Raw genomic sequence first — 19,090 nt, forward strand, 5'->3', positions numbered from 1 at the left:
ACTGGAAATGAATAGACATAGAAAACACAAATGCTGATTCTACTATGAATTGGAGAGCATTAATGGTGAACAGAAATCAAATGGGTTACATTAGGATTTCTTTCTGGCTTCAAGTGTAAGTCTGAGAATATTCAGTTTTCTTTCCCATTTTCTTCTCCTTTTTAATTATTCCACCTTTGTATGTGTGAGAAAAAGCTCAAGGGGTAAGATATGATGCCAGAAAAGGCTAACATTGACAAACTGTACAGATGTGGATGGGACATAAGAGTCAGGCCTGTGACTACAGAGGCAGGGTCCTGGATCAGTACTACCCAAAGAGGGGAACTGCTGACAAGGACAGACTCATAAAAGCAGTTTCATACTTCTACTAAAAAAAAGACTCTTGGTGTTTCTTATTAAACCCATGTCCACTCTGGCCAATCACCTAACAGCTAAGTCCCTAACCCTAAATCTTTTTTTTTTTTAAAGATTTTATTTATTTATTTGAGAGAAAGAGAGAGAGAGAGAGAGAGAGAGAGACTGAGAGGCAGAGACACAGGCAGAGGGAGAAGCAGGCTCCACGCAGGGAGCCTGACCTGGAACTTGATCCTGGGTCTCCAGGTTGAAGGCAGCACTAAACCACTGAGCCACCGAGGCTGCCCCCTAACCATAAATCTAACCCTGAGCCTAACCTAACCCAAACTCTAACCTAACCCTAACCCATAGGCAAATACTGTTACTCAAGTTTTAAATGAAGATGTACTTTCATCTCTGAACGGTTATCATTCCAAGGCAGGGCATGCTTCTGTGCCTGTGTCCTTATGTTTTCTCTCAGATAGTCAGGGTGAGGAGGAAGTGGTCACTGGGGTTTGGATGTTCTCAGAGGAGAGACATGTCCTGGAGATCAGGACTATTTCTCCAGGTGGACTTTGCCAAGAGTTTTAGACGAAGTAGCATCTTTTTTGGGGGCCAGGAGGGTATAATTAGCAGGATATTTGGATTCTCTGTAGGGGAGCAAAACCTATCTTTGAAGGTTAACTTCTCTTTCCATTCTCCATCTTTCTGCTACGATGAAATAATTTCAGCATCCTGCCAGTCATGTCCCTCTTCTTACCACTAAAGTATAATTTTCAAAAAGTTAAAAGCATGACTCTCATTGTAGACACAAAATGAACATGGAGTAACAATTTTATTCAGCTCCATAATTAATGATGGTACCAGTAAGATGTTAAGACTAGTTCAAAGGAGAATGTGAAGAACAGATAAATAGGTTCAGAAATAGATGCTTGTCAGGAATGTTGAAGTGAATTTGCTAATAGATACAAAATGGATTAATATTTGATGGGGGGCATCCCTATTGACCAAAGTTTACTTGTGTTGCTTTGGACAAGAATCATTTCCATTGCTATCCATTGTACCTTTCAAAGTGCACAATCTTGTAGATTTCACTATATTCACGATGTTGTGCAAACATCCTATTTTCCAAAACATTTTTGTCACTGCAAAGGAAACCTCATATCCATTAAGCAGTTACTCTTCATTTCTCCTACTCCCCTCTCCCCTCAACCCATGGCAACCACTAGTCTACTTTCCATCTCTATAGATTTGCTTATTCTGGACATTTCATATAAATGGATCATACAATATATGGCTCTTTGTGAGAAGGTTCCTTCATTTAGCATAGTGGCTTTCAAGATTCAACCATGTTGTACTGTAGCATGTGCCATTACTTTATTCTTTTTTATGGCTGAATAATATTCCATTGTATGGATATACAGTTTGTTTATCCATTCATCAGATGATGGACATTTAGGTTGTTTCCACTTTTTAACTATTATGAATAATTACTGCTCAAAACATTCATGTTAAGTTTTTTTTTATTTGAATGTAGATTTTCAATTCTCTTGGGTACATACCTAAGAACAGAATTGCTGGGTCATATGGTAATTTTATGTTTAACTTTTTGAGAACTGTTTTCCAAAGCAACTACACCATTTAAATTCTTACCAGCAATGTCTGACAGTTCAGATTTCACCAATGCTTATTATTCTGTTTTTGTCTTTTAATTACAGCCATCCTAGTGAATTCAATGTGGTATTTCATTGTAGTCTTTTTTCTTTTAAGATTTTTTTTTATTTATTCAGGAGACACAGAGAGAGAGAGGCAGAGACATAGACAGAGGGAGAAGCAGGGTCCTCACAGGGAGCCCAATGTGGGACTTGATCCCCAGACAGGGATTACGCCCTGAGCTGAAGGCAGATGCCCAACCACTGAGCCACCCAGGGGTCCCTTCATTGTAGTTTTGAAGTGCATTTCCCTGATGGCTAATGATGTTGAGTGTTTTTTCATGTGCTTATTGGCCATTTGCCTATCTTCTTGGGGGAAATATCTGGCTATTTTCTTTCGATTAATCTTTCAGTTCACTAATGCTCTAACTTTGTGTAGTCTACTTTTATACTCACCTATGGAATGCTTAATTTCAAGTATTGTGCTTTTTCAATGCTAAGATTTCCATTTTATATCTTTTTTTAAAAAAGATTTTATTTATTCATGAGAGACACACACACACAGAGACAGACAGAGACACAGGCAGAGGGAGAAGCAGGTTCCATGCAGGGAGCCTGATGTGGGACTCAATCCTGGGTCTCCAGGATCGCGCCTTGGGCTGAAGGTGGCGCTAAACCGCTGAGCCACCCAGGCTGCCCTCCATTTGATATCTTAAAATATATATTTTCTAGCTTTCTGCTGAAATTCTATTTTTATCTCAATTCTTGAACTTATAATTTATATATAATCCCTTTTAAGAATTTTTTTATTTTATTATTTATTATAGGCAGACAGTGAGAGAGAGAGAGAGAGGCAGAGACATAGGCAGAGGGAGAAGCAGGCTCCATGCACCGGGAGCCCGACATGGGATTTGATCCCAGGTCTCCAGGATTGCACCCTGGGCCAAAGACAGGCGCTAAACCACTACGCCACCCAGGGATCCCTATAATCCTACTCTGTATCTGGCAACTCCAATGTCTGACTACTTTGTTATAATAGATTTTATTCCTTTTACCTTTTGATTTTTAGTCTTGTGGTCTTGTTTCCTATTATGTCTGGTAATATATTGGTGCTGAATATGGTGTATGAAAGATCATAGAAAAAGTTGAGGCTGTGGATGGTATTACCATCTGTTGGGAGGATATACTTTTGCTCCTGAAAGGTAATTATGGTTGGGGGAGATCTTAATTTTAATTAGGCACTAGGAGCCTGGGTGGTTCAGTAGGTTGAGCAACTGACTCTTGATCAGCTCAGGTCATGATCTTGGAGTCCTGGGATCAAGCCCTGTGTTGGGCTCTACACTCATTAGGGAGTCAGCTTGGGCTGACTTTCTCTATCTCCCTCTGCCCTTCCCTCCACTCACATTTTCTCTCTCTCTGACATAAATAAATTAATCTTAATTAGGCATTGAGATGCTTGTGGGCTGAGCAGGTCTAGTCTTTGTGGAGTCTTGTCTTCTTCTGGCTCCTCTCTATTCTGGGGATATAACACTTTGGGGATCCCGACTTCAATATTGTCTCCTTGGACCTGGAAACTTTCAGAAGATGTGCTTGGTTTCTTAATCTCCTAGCTGTAATTTGGGGATCGGCACATACTTTGAAGGAAAGGACTTGATTATACGTCAGTTTTACCTCCCCAGATACATGACCTTGATTCCATAGTAGTGCTTTCATGAATTGAAACAGATTTGTTGGGACACCTGGGTGGCTCAGTGGTTGAGCGCCTGCCTTAGGCCCAGGGCATGATCCTGGAGTCCTGGAATCCAGTCCCACATTGGGCTCCCTGCAAGGAGCCTGCTTCTCTCTCTGCCTGTGTCTCTGCCTCTCTCTCTGTCTCTCTCATGAATAAATAAATAAAAATCTTAAAAAAAAAGGAAAGAAACAGATTTGTTTTTATACTTTGTCCAGCTTCTATGATTGTTTTCAGCAGGATAGTGGTTTTTAACTGCCATTAATAGAAGAAAAATTCCCAACATCTCTTAATGTCTTGATGAAGATGCACAGTGTGTGTTTATTGGGTGGTAGCTGAGTAGGTTGCACATAATATATCTACTCAAACATTCCTATCTCCTGAATCTACAGACTCTTTTCTCAGCCTATAATATGCTAGGGAAATTTTGGCATCTGAACCTCATTTATTATAGGCCATTGTTGAATCCAGGCTTCAATAAACTAAGGAATCAAACCTTAGAGCCACCCACAGATGCTGTTTATGACACATTACATCAGGAGTCTTGAGTGAGTGCATATTTATTCATAAATTTTGCTGAATCCAACCTTATATCTTATCCTTGGTTTAACTCTTTAGAATCCATGTCCATATATGACTGTCAGCTTTCTCTCAATACATATTGGCAAGATATTCCAACTGCCTTGCTGTAGAAATCTATTTCTACTCCCACTCCAGCAGACCTAGTAATCATCATTCTGGGCAACGCTGGGAGTTTACTCTTGTTATGGGCCAGGAGCCAGTGAGGTGCCATGTGGGCAGGTTTTGAGGAGAATAGGCATTTACATAGGAGACAAATGCCTCAGGTGAAGTCTTGAAAGCTCTTCATGTTAGTGAATGCTAATTTTCTCACATAGGGAAATGTTGCTTCTGTTGGCAAGGGAGGCTTGGGATTTGGAAACTCAGCTTTTAAAATTATTATTAACTATTTTATTTATTTATTTAAGAGAGAGAGAGAGAGAGAGAGAGAGCACAAGCAGGGAAAGAGACAGAGGGAGAGGGAGAAGCAGACTCTGCTGAGCAGGGAGCCTGATGTAGGGCTCCATCTTAGGACCCCAGGATCATAACCTAAGCTGAAGGCAGATGCTTAACTGACTGAGCCACCCAGGCACTCCTAAATTATCATTAATGATATATTAGTATTTTTTGTTCAGTAACTCTAGAATCTGCAGTGATGTCTATTTTTTTGCACTTATAAAGCTCTATTTTGAATCTTCCCTGTTTTCCTTTCTATTGATCAATTTTTCTATAGACTGTATTAATTTTTTAAAAGATTTTATTTATTTATTCATGAGAGACACAGAGACATAGGCAGTGGGGAGCCCAATGTGGTACTCGATCCTGGACCCTCAGATCATTCCGAGCCAAAGACAGACAGTCAACTGTTGAGCCACCCAGGCGTCCTGAGACTGTATTAATTTTTCAGTATCTAACTTTTAGATTTATCTGCTTTCTCTGTTACACATTTGTTATAATAACTTTTTTGATAAGTTTGGGGATAATTTTATCAATTTCTATTCTAATTCTGTTATTCTATTTTTTTCAAGTTTCTGCCTCTAACTTTCTTTTTTAAAAATTGAGATATAGGGGCAGCCCGGGTGGCTCAGTAGTTTAGCAACGCCTTTGGCCCAGGGCGTGATCCTGGAGACCCAGGATTGAGTCCCACGTCAGGCTCCCTGCATGGAGCCTGCTTCTCCCTCTGCCTGTCTCTGCCTCTCTCTCTCTCTCTCTCCTCTCTGTGTTTCTCATGAATAAATAAATAAAATCTTTAAAAAAAATTGAGATACAATTGACATATAACTTTGTGTAAATTTAAGGTGTACAACATATGGTAGTCTCCCTTTATCTGTAGGGGATATGTTCCAAGTCCCCAAGTGGATGCCTGAAACCATGGACCATGGATAGCAGTGAATCTGTGATAGTACATAATGTTTTTCCTATACATATGTACCTATTACAAAGTTCAATTTATAGATTTAGCATAGTAAGAGATTAAGTACAATAACCAAAAATGAATAGAACAATTATAACGATATACTGCAATAAAAGTTATATAAATAATGTGGTCTCTCAAAATCTTTTTATACTGTATTTATCCTTTTTCCTCTGGTGATGATATGAGATGATAAAATGCTCATGTGATGAGGGGTACCCGGTGGCTCAGTCAATTAAGCATCCAACTTCAGTTCAGGTCATGGTCTCAGGGTCCTGAGAACAAGACTCTTGATAGGCTCCCCACTCAGCCTGCTTTTCCTTCTCCCTCTGTCCCTCCTCCCCTCATGTGTGTGTGCATTCTCTCTCTTTCTCTCAAATAAGTAAATAAAATCTTTAAAAAAAATGCTCATGGATGAGATGAAGTAAGGTGAATGACATTGACCTTCCGTTGATAGATCAGAGGAAGATCATCTGTTTTCGGACAGCAGTTGACAGCAGGTAACTGAAACAGAGGGAAAGAGAGGACTACTGAATTGATCTGATACATTTATATTGTAATATGATTGCCACTGTAGCATTAGCTAACACCTCCACTGCACCATAAAACTATCATTTCATCTGCATCCATCCAAATATTCCCATCACAAGTCTATGGCCCTACTTCCTTATCACTAATTGCAGCAAGAGAACTTGCCGAGGTAGAGCATTTACCCTTTCCAATAATTCTGTAACCCAAACTACTGTATTTAAGATCTGAACTTGACCCGTGTCTGCCCTATGGCTACACTGGATAGCGGATCCTTTTGATTTCACCACATCTATACCTTGAGATGAGAATTTAATGCTTCATGCTTATCTTTAAACAAATAAACAAACAAACTCTCTAAGGCAGTCAGAAACAGTCATCTCGCTTGCAATCTCTTTAGTTATCGCTGTTGCTATAGCAATCAAGTGCAACAGCAGCAAAGCTCCCAAAGCCTTGTCCTCCATCTGCCCCTCGTACTACAGGCACTACTGATTTGAGTATCTTGCTGCCTCTGCGTGCCACAGATTACTACATTTCTTTTGCTCCCCAAGCATGCACAAATGGGTGAGTAATCCAGGCAGGATTCCATACTGAGGAACTTTTCCTGGGGCCACTCCAGGCACCAGTTCAGGGTCCTGGCAGGAAACAGAATCTAACTCAGATTGGTTCAAGAGACTTGCTACTGAACAGGTGTAGACAGGTGTAGGGAGCCAGCTGTATTTGTTTGCCGGAACTGCCATAACAAAGTACCACAAACCATGTGGTTTAAAACAACAGAAATTGGGGGCACCTGGGTGGTTCTCAGTTGGTTAAGCATCTGACTTTGGCCTAGGTCATGATCCCAGGGTCTCAGGATGGAGTTCAGCATCGGGGTCCCTGCTCAGCGGGGAGCCTGTTTCTCCGCTTCTCCCTCTGCCCTCCCCCCGTCTGGTGATTTCTCTCTCTTTCTCTCAAATAAATAAAATCTTAAAAAAAAAAATCCACACAACAGAACTTGTCTCACAGTTCTAGAGGCTAGAAACCTGAGATCCAGGTATTGGTAGGGTTAGTTCCTCCTGAGGGTATTAGGGAAGGATCTGCTCCACGTCTGGTAGTTCCTTGGCTTGTGGCAGCAAGCACAACTCCAAAATTCACATGGTGTTCTGTGTGCATGTCTGTGTCCAAATTTCCCTTTTATAAGGATACCAGTCATATTGCATTGGGTCCCTCCCTTATAACCTTACTATGACTTCCTAATTACATCAGCGATTATTCTGTTTCCAAATAAAGTCACATTCCGAGGTACTGGGAATTAGGATTTTGACCTAAGAATTTCGGTGGACGCAATTTAAACCATAATACAAAAAAAAAAAAAAAAAAAAAAAGTGATGAACATCTAGAGATGAGCAAGAGTAGAATGTTGTTACCACCATGTGAGATACTCTCCATTGGCCCCTCCAGATCTCCTCTCCAACCTTCTTCGCCTTGCTCTGTGCCCAGGAGGCTGACTTCTGCAGGCTGCATCCTCCGTGCCCTAAACCACAATGTCATAGTACTGATCCATTTACAAGACTTGTCATCTCTGTGTGGTGGCAAACACATATTTATTTCCCAAGCCCCAGGCAGGTAACTGTTCTGTGAAGCTTTCTCAGTCCCCTTTGCTGAGGAACTGACACTTCATTCTGTGCATCCCCACTGTCTCCACCACCATTCCCACTATGCTTTGTGCCTATTTGCCTACCTGTGAGTTCATCGGGGCAGGGCCCATCTTCCATTCTTCTCTGCAATTCCAGGGCCTGGCAGCCTGTCCCAGAGAGAGAGGTCCCAGTGGCTGTTTCTTGAAGGAATATTTTCTTGCCATCCCTGGCCGCTCTATATGCTCCAGTGCACCCAAGTTTCCCTGATTATAGCTGACTTCCTTCCTCAGTTTTACTCAGAGGATATTTGTCAGTGGTCTTCCAGTTCTTGACCACAGATGCCCTTGCCCTCCGGGTGGGCTCAGGGTTCTTGCCATGGCTCTTAGCCCACCTGGTCAGGTCTCAGGCTTCTGACCTGGCCCCTTCTGATCCTCTGCAAATGGATTCCTTGGCTTCCAGTGAGAAGTATCACTCAGTCCCCACGTGTTCTGCGGGGGATTTACTTGTACTTTTCAATTCTGTCCTAATTAAGTCCCATTTTCTCAGGGACCCCTTTGTCAAAACCTGAGGGCCATTTTGATGGGAGTTTTGCTAGGGGTGTTGGAGTTAACTGCCTCTCTGAGGACACTACTAGGAGGGCCACCAGCCTGCTTAAGGTCAGCTGCCATGTGTCTGTTCCTACAACAGCTTTGAGGAAATACTCGTTTTTAAGATCCTGTCTCCACATTCCCTATGGCTCCTCTTTGGTATCGCCTATTCTGTATCTCCCAGTCTTTTAATTCTCTTAGAACAAACGCGACTGGTTTCATTGCGGTGGGACCCGCAGGGGCCCTTAGTGCACCCGGGAGGGCGTCCAGTCTGAGTTTGCGCCGGTGCTTCACTTCAGGGTCCTCTCCAGCAGCTCTGCCGGATCCCTCCTGAGAGCATCAAAGCCGTGGGCCAAGCATTCTTAAAAATCGGAAAATAATCGATCTTAATGTTCAATGCTATCTTTTGGCTATCTGTAAAAATGTTCCTTGTTAGGCCAAATGATACGTTATTCCAAACACACCTGGGTTTTCTGGCGTGCATTCTGCTCCCCCCAAAAGACAAATAAATGCCCTGGGTTGGGCAACCTGCAGCTGTGAGAACAAGATGTCCTTTTCCCTCGCTCCTCCTCCTCTCGGAGCGAGGGGCGGGGAGGCGAGCCCCGCGGTCCCGAGCTGCCTCCCAGGACGGGCGGAGGGAAGAGAGAGTCAGGGCGCTCCCCGCGAGCGCGGCGGAGGGAGGAGGGGGCCCTGGCGGCGGGGACGGGACTTCCTCCCTCCGCTCCGGAACTGTGCGCCCGAGCGGCCGGGACTCGGAAGCCCAGGCGGCGCCGCGGGAGCGGGAGCCGAGCGGGAGCGGCGGGGGCGGGGCCGGGGGCGGGGCCGGGGCGGGCCGGGGGCGGGGCCTGCGCGGGGGCGGGGCCTGCGCGGCTGCGCGGGCTGCGAGCGGCGAGCTGCGCCGGCCGCGCTCCCCGGACTCCCCGAGCGCAGGACGCCGGCTGGCTGCGGTCCGCGCCGCCGCCGCTTCCTCCCGAGCGGGCTCGGCCCGGCGCGGCGGGCGGCGGGGGCGATGTGAGCCGGGGCCCGCGGGCGCGGTCGGGCCGCTGCGATGTGGCTCAAGCCCGAGGAGGTGCTGCTGAAGAACGCCCTGAAGCTCTGGGTGACTCAGAAGAGCAGCTGCTACTTCATCCTGCAGCGGCGCCGCGGGCACGGCGAGGGGGGCGGCCGCCTCACGGGTAAGGGGCGCGCCGGCGCGGGCGGGCGCAGCGGGCCGGGCCCCGGGGCCGCGGCCCCCGGCCCGGGGCGCCTCGCAGGTGGCGAGGTCGTGGGAGACGCCCGGCCGGGACGGCCCTGCCTCGGGCTTGTTTTGCTGTCCCCGGGGTTTCTCTTGCAAGCCCCCGTCGAGGTGGCGGCAAAAGGGACTTGCGGGCTCGTGCGTTTTTGCGGGCGAGGCAGGTGCCTTCGCCGCCTGGCCCAGCGACCGCGTGGAGGCCGGCGTGGCTCCGGAGTCCAGGGAGAAGCGCCGACCGGAGCGCGAGCCGAGGGGGCAGGGGCCGCCCGGGAGGAGCGCAGGCCGTGGTGCGGGGCCAGGTGACAGCGGGGTGCGCCCCGGCCGCCCCGACTCGGCCATCTGGACGCGCCCGAGGCTCCAGGCGGCGTCCTGGCCGGGGACGGGGACTGCAGGGCCCGCCGGGTGAGAGGGCAGGGCGGGCCGGGCACCGTCTGCCCACCCGGACGAGAAACCGAGGCAGTGCCAATGCCGAGCTTAGGATCTTAGTAGCAAAATCGAGCAGGTCAGTTACCCCCCCCCCCCCCCGCCCCACGTGTTTCTTCCAAGCGATGATAGAAGGAACAAGACTCAGGCTTGTAAAATTTATGAAAAACAAAGCTTTTTTTTTTTTTTTTTTTTTTTTTCTAAAAGTTACTATCTGCGAAGATCAAGCATTTGGAAAAATCGAGGCCAGCTTCCATAGCTGGGCCACCTGTTTAAATGGGTCAATGGAGGAACAGTTAATTAGCCTTTTTCATTTGTGTCTAGGGAATCTATATGGAATTTCCAAATTTTAGAATCTGAGTTAAAAGAGACCTTAGATCTTTTTTTTTTTTTTTTTCCCATCACACCCCTCCTTCTATTGAGAGTGAAGTATGAGACCAAGGCCGGAGAGAGAGGTCAAGACACTGAACTTGGGTGCCTAGGCTCACTGTTGGTGACTCCAGTGTTGGCTTATTCTTGGGGGCGGGGGCGGGGCGGGTCCTCCTGGAGTAAAGTCTAGTGGAGAGATGTGATCAGTAGGTCCTGAAACAACTCACTGCAAGGGGAATTACCCTTCCTGTATTTTAGACTTGGAAGGTGAGAAAGCTGACAGTTGGATTCGGTGAGAGGATGGATTTTACTCAGTCTCAAGGAGTGGGTATGACCTGGTGGCGTTCTGGATGGAAGAGTGATGGGGTAGTCGAGGAATCTGGATGAAAGGGGGTGGTGAGGTGACCAGTGATGATGGTGAGTAGTGGGGACTGGTTGGGCAGCAGGTAGGCCTGCCCTGGGAGCTGCTTGTAAGCTGTGAGAGAGGGAGTTAGTGTAGGAGGCAGGAGGCCATTGAGGCCTTGGTGTGTGTGTCCCTGAGCAGCTTGGTGGCACTTAATGCCAGAGCTCTTGGGAAATCAAGTTTGGTGGTGCCCTGTGAGGCCCGTCAGAGGCTAAGAGGCCAGAGGAGGGGTTTGTCCTCCCAGTCTTTTGAGGGCGGTGTATCTTAATTTTTGGTATGTTAAGCATAGTACCTGGCCTGTCTCCTTTAGTAGAGGATGAGGACAGGGTTTGAAGGTTTGTGAAACAGGGAACATATGAAACATCTACCCAGCAGGTGTTTGTTTGTTTGTTTGTTTATTTATTTATTTATTTATTTATTTATGTATGAATGATAGTCACAGAGAGAGAGAGAGAGACAGAGACACAGGCAGAGGGAGAAGCAGGCTCCGTGCACCGGGGGCCCGATGTGGGATTCGATCCCGGGTCTCCAGGATCGCGCCCTGGGCCAAAGGCAGGCGCCAAACCGCTGCGCCACCCATGGATCCCCCCAGCAGGTGTTTTTATCACTTAATTCAGTGCACAGTTGACAGTGTGGGGTGTTTTTGTGGCTGCCTTGGAAAGACTTAGGGTATTCACCTTTTAGCAAGGGAAACGGGTCCAGACAAGCTAGGCAAAGCCTCAGATATGGTGCCTGATAGAGATTGAAGTCAGCGTCCCTTCCGGACTTCACTTCTTTTTCTAGAGTCTATTTGCAATGAACTCAAAATGATACACTCCCCCTCCTTGTTGCATTCCAAAATCAAGCAGGTCTCATGTTATACCTTTGGCTTTGTACTTACTTGGCATATACTTTGGTTTGGGCTTACAGTGAGTATTCACAATTTTCTTTTTAAAAAGGTTTTATTTATTTATTCATGAGAGACACAGAGAGAGAGGCAGAGGCAGAGGCAGAAGCAGGCTCCCTGCAGGGAGCGCGATGCAGGACTCTATCCCAGGACTCTATCCCTGGGATCATGCCCTGAGTTGAAGGCAGACGCTTAACTGCTGAGCCACACAGGCATCCCCACAGTGCTCTTATTAAAGGCGGTCTGATCAACCCCCCAATACCCCACAAAAAGACACATGACACTTTGCTTTATTTCCGGGGGACCCAGAACCTCCTGTTGATTGTGAAAGTGTGACATCTCCTTGGCTGCTGGACACTTTACCTTCAGGCATTTAGCTGGGAAGCAACTAACCGTAGCTGTGCTGATTGAGCAACCCAGAGTTACCACATCCACCAGTGGGCTGATCCTCACCCAACCAATTATGAGTGTTGTAAAGTCAAGCCTGACACAGGGCAGCTTCATGGTGGTGGTGGTTTTCAGAATATGTAGAATCATAATTTGGCAGATTTTTAGCAATTTATTTTAAAGATTTAAAACTTATAAGGGCTAATATGCATATTCTGACTGGTTCTAGACTTCTTTGGAGAGAAGCAAGTAGAAATGGTTAAGAGGGGTTGGAAATAAAAGAGGGGTTGGAAATAAAATGTAGGGGAATGGTAATGAAGTGTCTTTTTTATTGTGATGCTGAATTTGTTATTATAGGAGCTTAAACATAGGAATTCTCCATTGGCATTTAATCTGACATGTTTAAAAATTGCCCACAGAAATAAGTTTTGTTTCATTGAGGATTATAATTAATCTTCCTATTAATTCATACACACACACACGTACGTTTTTTTATATCCATCTCCAGCTTTATTTTCTCCATAGGTCTTTCTCTAATACACAAAATAGTTATTCATTTTGTTCATTGTTTCTTCATGCTGAATTGTCTGTTCTATTAGGGTGGATATTTTACCTGCAGTGGTGCCTGACACATCGTATGTGCTCATTAAATGTTTGTAAGATGAATGTGTGGACAAATAACATGCATAGATGGTGGATTCTACTTTTCTCTTAAAAGTTGGGTGAGAGCGGAGGTCCAGCTTTTCTGACTGAGGCTGAGCTGATCACACAGGACAGGAACATCGCCTCTCTCTTCTGGGCTTCCTGTTTCCCTGGCAGTCGGACCACTGTGGAAGGCTGGAGGGAGGGATGGGAAACAGACCTCTTTCTGCCATTTTTTTTTGTAGCTCCCTTCTTTCAGGGGGAAGGATCAGGGCACCAGCTTTTCAGGTGGCCTGTTACCACCCCCTCATACCTGTCTGGGGAAGGAAATCCAGGGCTTGGGGGCAGTGGTGGGAGGGAGGGATCTTTTCCTCCGGTTAGAACATGGTGTAGCTGAATACAGTCTTCTCACATGTTTCCAGGGCTCCTGGGACAGGAGTGATTTTGCTGCTCTGGAAGGGAGGAAGTCAAGGTATACAAGTATTCACTTGGATACAGTCTCCAGCCCTGGGGAATATTTTTTTATTATTATTATTCACTTTTTTATTGAAATGTAGTTGACACACGTTACATTAGTTTCAGGGATATAGGAATATTATGAAAGTCGAGTCCGTTCTGGGAGAACTGAGCGGGAGAAGTCAGCATTTGGGAGGTGCAGACTGAACACACCACTTCTGTCCTCTAAAATGAGCAGCACAAATGTAGCTTTAAAGACTGAATGTCACCACTCAGATGTGCCCCGCTGAAGGATCTTATTTTGCAGTGTTCTATCACGTGCGTTCCTGTATAATCTTGTATTTTTTTTCCCAAAGAGGCTGGCAGTTAAGAAATTGTAATTTGAAGAAAATCTCGATGTTTTCTCCTTTTCAGCCCCTGTTCCTGTCATTGGATTTATAATAGTAAGGGGCTAACAAATTCCTCAGTAGCTTAACAGGGTCACGGGAGGAAGTACAGTGTAGTGAGAAATAGGGACTTTGAGTCCAGATAAGTCTGTTGGTTACAAATCTGGGCAGGGAGGCCTTGTGCTAGTTTATTTAGTTTCTTTAAGCCTTAGGTGTAACAGCTTCAAGACAGGGACAAGAAGGAAGCTTACTTTAGAGGGTGACAAACTGTTTTCCACTGTGGCGGTTCCATTTTACGTTCCTACCAGTAATGCACAAGAGTTCCAGGTCAAACAAGGTTTAGAATTAAAACTTGATGAGGGGCTTAGCAGCTGGACTTACCCCTCATAGGTAGGTCCATAAAAAAAGGAAATTTAACACTTAAAAAAATTGACTAACCAAAGGGCTTCTTGGAATAAAAGTGTTTGTAAAGAGGTTTGCATTGTAGCGAAGGATATAGGAAACACCTCTTTCCACACTTATGTATGTATACATGTATTTATTTGTTTAAGGAGCTTATTTGAGGGTGCATACAAGTGAGTGGGTGGGAGGAGGGGCAGAGGGAGAGGGAGAAGCAGACACTCTGCTGAGTGGGGAGCCAGATGCGGGACTCAATCCCAAGACCCTGAGATTATGACCTGAGCCCAAGTCAGATGCTTAACCAACTGAGCCACACAGGCGCCCCTATTAACTGCAGTATTTAAGGAGTGTAATTGGAAAGTTAAATATTTAAATAGCAGTTTGTGCTAGCAGGATTTGCTTACAGAGCTTCTTTGAAATCCTTTGTTAAATCCTAGTAAATAAAGGGAACTTCGCCTTAGTGTTCCAGGCATTGAATGTGAGTGACTGTGCCCGGAGTGAATTGTCTACTATCTTTGGAACAGTGTCCCAATGTCTGGGGGATATGGAACTGACACCAGGGATTCATGTGGGGTCACTAGCCTTGCTCAGAATGATTCTGTTGAAAGGTTGGAAACTGGTGAAGTCCAGCTTGGATGCTGCCTTTCTTGACTAGTCCATCAGACATTGGCTGTAGTCTTGCTCAGGTACCTGAATTTGTCAGTGGTTTTTGCCTGCTTTTTAAAATTTTAAATTTTTTTTTTAAGATTTATTTTAAGTGGCTCCACATCCACTGTAGGGCTTGAACTCATGACCCTGAGATTAAGAGCCACATACCTTACTGACTGAGCCAGCTGGATGCCCCTGAATTTGTTGGATTTATTTTCACCAAAAGCAAAACTCTTTGGTTTAACCAGGCAGTCTTTGCTTTGTGTAAACGTCCCAAATATTGGCCTTAGAGTCTTACATGCTTTGGTCTTGTTTTCTAAAAACACAGTAAGGAAGAAACACAACTAAAGGAAGTACTTTGATTTTAGGAGCATAAATTGGAAGGTATCTTCCAATACAGATATACAGGTAAAATAACAGATATATTTTTAAGGGCTGATAAGCCATTAATAAAAGCTTTGGGGTTTCCAACAGTTGCATTTAATGAAAGCATAATAAGGGCACTGTAATTAGGTAATCAAACAAGGCAGAGACTGTGTCCCTCGAGGAATAATGTGAGGTACAAATGTGTGGGTGGTGCAGTAGCGGAGGCTAGCCATTTCAGCCTAATTGGAACTCTTTAGGAAGAGCTGAAAATGATTGAGAGGCTTGGAGCTTTTAAAGAATTCATTTATTAGCCGTGAAGGGGTAGGATTTTATGATCTTGATTTTATATTCTGGCAGCATTGGTTAGAGAGGAATTTATTTTAAATGTAAGTAGTAAATCTGATCATATTTTCAGAACAGATTTCCTCCCTAATTTTAAAAACTTTAATCATTTGTATTGAAATCAGCCCTGAGCATATTTAAACAGTTGCTTGGGTGTTGTATGAGCTATTCTGCACCACCTCTCGGGCTCTTTCTCCTTGTAAGCACAGACTCTCCAGCTTGTCAGGTGGATCTCTCCCACCCCTCGGATCATAGCCTGAGCTTCACTGCCTGGTGATGTTGCACTGGACTGAACCTCTTCTACACCCTCCCACCCCTGCTTTTCCTTTGTAGCACTCACCACCGTTTGCCATGATGTGGCCCTTTATGGCTTTATCACTTCCTAGGGAACCAGACCATGAGCTCCAGGATGGAGATCCCAGGTCTGTATCCCTCCCCACTGTGTCCTTAGCCCTGGAACAGTTTCTGTCGCTGGAGCACTCAATAAATACTTAGCAAATACATGGATGTCCAAGTAAAATTGATAGGTGTGAGCCTTGGAGGCTGAGAGATGTTTTGTATCATCCTGGAAACAGGAATTATGCAAAAAACAGGAATAAATAATATAGAGTGTTGTCATTGCTATTTCTCACGCCTACCCTGCATGCCTGTAAGGACTAGCAGTAGTTTGTCAGCTGCGCCAGCCCAGCTGTTAGCACTGCCCGTTGGTAACCTTTATGTAAATGATCCTATACAGACCCAGAATGATTTCCCTAGTACATCACCAGCCAACTGACACAGCTCTGCAAAGTTGAGTCATTAATATTCTTGAACATTTGGTGGGTCTGTTGTTCCACCAGATTTTATTTTTCTGCTTCCTGCTTTTTACTTTAAAAAAAGGAAGGAAAAATCAACAGCCAAATAGCCCCAAAGAAGCTCTCCTTAGGAAAGGGTACTACTGTATTCTGTGGTTGGTTTTATTCTGAACAAGTAGTTACTGATATAGAATGGACATTCAAAAATAAATAGGATTGTAGTTTGCCTGAAGTTTTATTTTATTTATTTATTTATTAAAAGATTTTATTTATTTATTCATGAGAAACACAGAGAGACGCAGAGACACAGGCAGAGGGAGAAGCAGGCTCCATGCAGGGAGCCCGATGAGGGACTCGATCCTGGGACTCCAGGATCACTCCCTGAGCCAAAGGCAGATGCTCAACCGCTGAGCCACCCAGGCGTCCCTGCCTGAAGTTTTAAAATACGAAATCTTCTATGTGCATAGGAGTATGTAATATATAAGTAATACAATACCCACTGCCTGTTATTAAAAAAATAATATTTGGGGATCCCTGGGTGGCGCAGCGGTTTGGCGCCTGCCTTTGGCCCAGGGCGCGATCCTGGAGACCCGGGATCGAGTCCCACATCGGGCTCCCGGTGCGTGGAGCCTGCTTCTCCCTCTGCCTGTGTCTCTGCCTCTCTCTCTCTCTGTGACTATCATGAATAAATAAATAAAATCTTTAAAAAAAAAAAAATAATAATATTTGCAGTGTTTAAGAGATCTCTTGTGTGTTTTCCTGATTCCATTCCCCTCCCTAATTAATACATTGTTGAGTTTTGTGTGCTTTTATAACTTTATATAAAAGGAATAATACTGTTTTTTTCTGAAGCTTGTTTTTCCACATCCCAGTTCGCTCTCTCTCTGTCTCTCTGTCTCTGTCTGTCTCTCTCTCTCTATATATATTTACTCTAACATTGAACCATATTGATGCATGTAGCCACATTTATTCATTTTTGCTGATGGGGAGTAATCCATTATTTATGCATTCTCTTGTCAGTTGAATTTGGGTTTCTAGTTGTTGTATGACAAATACTGCTTCTATGAACATTCTTGTATAATGTTCATATGTGTGAAACTTTCTTCAGAGAATATACCTGTCAGTGACCTTATTGCGTGTATCAGCCAAAATGGGGTAGGTTATGCTGTAACAAACACCCCAACATCTCCGTGGACCCACATTAGTTTGTTTCTCCCTCATGGTATATATCCAGTGTGGGTCCCCAGGGTTCTCTCCTCATGTAGGCAATCAGAGAGGTCCATTAGGAGGAAGGCTCCTTCCTAATGCTTCCATGATTACATGGTAAAGGGAAAAGCAATTTGGTGAATCTCATGCTGGTTTTTAGAGCTCATGCCTGGAAGTGACACCTATCCCTTCTATTTATTTATTTTTATTTTTTATAAATGAGCTCTACATCCAGTGTTGGGCTTGAACTCACCATCCTGAGATCAAGAGTCATATGCTCTACTGACTGAGCCAGCCAGGCACCCCTATTCACTTTATATTGGCTGAAGCAAATCACATGGCTCTGTAACCTCAAAGGCATGGGGGAAATGTCTTTTTCTTAATTTAGGAGCTCTGTGTTTGTGTGTGTACATGCACATATATCTATGTGTTCTGTATCCTTTTTGAAGTATTAAAATATTTCTCACTCTGTGACTGGACATTTTATTTTCATTTTGGGTCTTTTGAAGAACCAACATTCTTAGTTTTCATGCAGTGAAGTGTACAGTCTTTCCCCCCAAGAGTTGGCAGTTTTTAAAAAGAAGTCTTTAAAAAAAAAAAAAGATTTTATTCATTTATTTGAGAGAGAGAGAGCCCAAGCTGGGGGTTTGGAGCAGAGGGAGAGAAGGAGAGGGAGAAGCAGACTCCCCTCTGAGCAGGGAGCCCAAAGTGGGGCTTGATCCTGGGATCATGACTGGAGCCAAAGACAGCTACTTAACTGACTGAGCCATCCAGGTGCCCCTAAAAAGAAGTCCTTAAAAGGGAATCTCCAGGATGGTGATTGAAGGGAAATCCTGAGATGATAGCTGAGAGATCTCTTGTTCCAGATTGGAGCGGGGTGAGAGACCGCAAGGACAGCTCCTAGGAGAAGAGAGATTGATAAAGCACCTAACATCTTTGCACATGTTGAAGGAAGGTCTGCACATTAGGGTAGATTATTATTTTTGTTTATTTCTTTAGAGAGAATGCATTCACGTGCAAGGTGGGGAAGGGGCAAAGGGAGAGGGAGAGAGAATCTTAAGCAGGTTCCATGCTCAGTGCAGAGCCCGAAACAGGGCTCTATCTCATGCCCCTGAGATCATGACCTGAGCCAAAATCAAGAGTAGGATGCTTAACCAACTGAGCTACCCAGGTGTCCCATGGGTAACTTAATAATACATAAAAAGCTAAATCAGCCAAGAATTCTGGGGCAGTTGTGAACTCCAGGGAAAACCAAAAGTTATGTAGGTTGGGCAGATGTCATAGTTTTACTACAAAGCTCAGCTCTCAGTAATGTTCACATAGTTATAATAATGTAAATATTGACTCATGATCTAACCAAGCCTAAGTGAAGTATGAGTGCTAGAAGGTGGTGGTGGTGGTCAATGAAAAGGAACTAAACACTCTGCTTCTGAAAGCTGCCAGTGAATGCCTCAACTAAAAATTTAAGAAATAGTAGTGCAAACGTGTTCTTCAGAGATGTGGAGGTAAATGCAAAAAAGAATCAGTTAAGAATTGGAAGTGGTTGCCTTTGGGGAGCTGGGAAGTGAGAGTTGGGAGGGGTAAAGGGGCTGTTGTGTTTCTCACTGAGCCTTGTGGAATTACCTGTTTCTTTACATGCACATGGAAATTGGATAAAATGTAGACTGAATCTAAAATTTGGGAGAGCTTGGCATTTTTTCTGGTTACCAGCTCTGTATGAGTAATGGGGATAAGG

The 19,090-nt window shown here is 44.6% G+C and overlaps 1 protein-coding gene and 1 long non-coding RNA gene across 4 annotated transcripts in view; one reads left to right on the plus strand and one right to left on the minus strand.

Annotated features, from left to right (window-relative positions):
• Positions 1-1,149: 1,149 nt before the first annotated feature.
• On the minus strand, positions 1,150-9,193 carry LOC118350048 (uncharacterized). Its single transcript, XR_004803137.2, has 2 exons — positions 7,935-9,193; positions 1,150-6,190 (listed from the first exon to the last, which is right to left on the minus strand). It is a non-coding gene; the product is annotated as an uncharacterized LOC118350048 (long non-coding RNA).
• Positions 9,194-9,405: 212 nt separating this feature from the next.
• Positions 9,406-19,090, plus strand: part of TBC1D8 (TBC1 domain family member 8) — a 113,121-nt gene continuing 103,436 nt past the window's right edge. Inside the window, exon 1 of one of the 3 annotated variants that reach the window (XM_049115439.1) lies at positions 9,406-9,592. In XM_049115439.1, the coding sequence (XP_048971396.1) occupies positions 9,466-9,592 (127 nt within the window). In that variant the 5' untranslated portion in view covers positions 9,406-9,465. The remainder of the gene's footprint in view (positions 9,593-19,090) is intronic. The other 2 variants (XM_025463844.3, XM_025463847.3) reach the window with 2 other exon arrangements.

The sequence above is a fragment of the Canis lupus genome, chromosome 10, assembly GCF_003254725.2.
Source record: "Canis lupus dingo isolate Sandy chromosome 10, ASM325472v2, whole genome shotgun sequence".
NCBI classification, from domain to species: domain Eukaryota; kingdom Metazoa; phylum Chordata; class Mammalia; order Carnivora; family Canidae; genus Canis; species Canis lupus.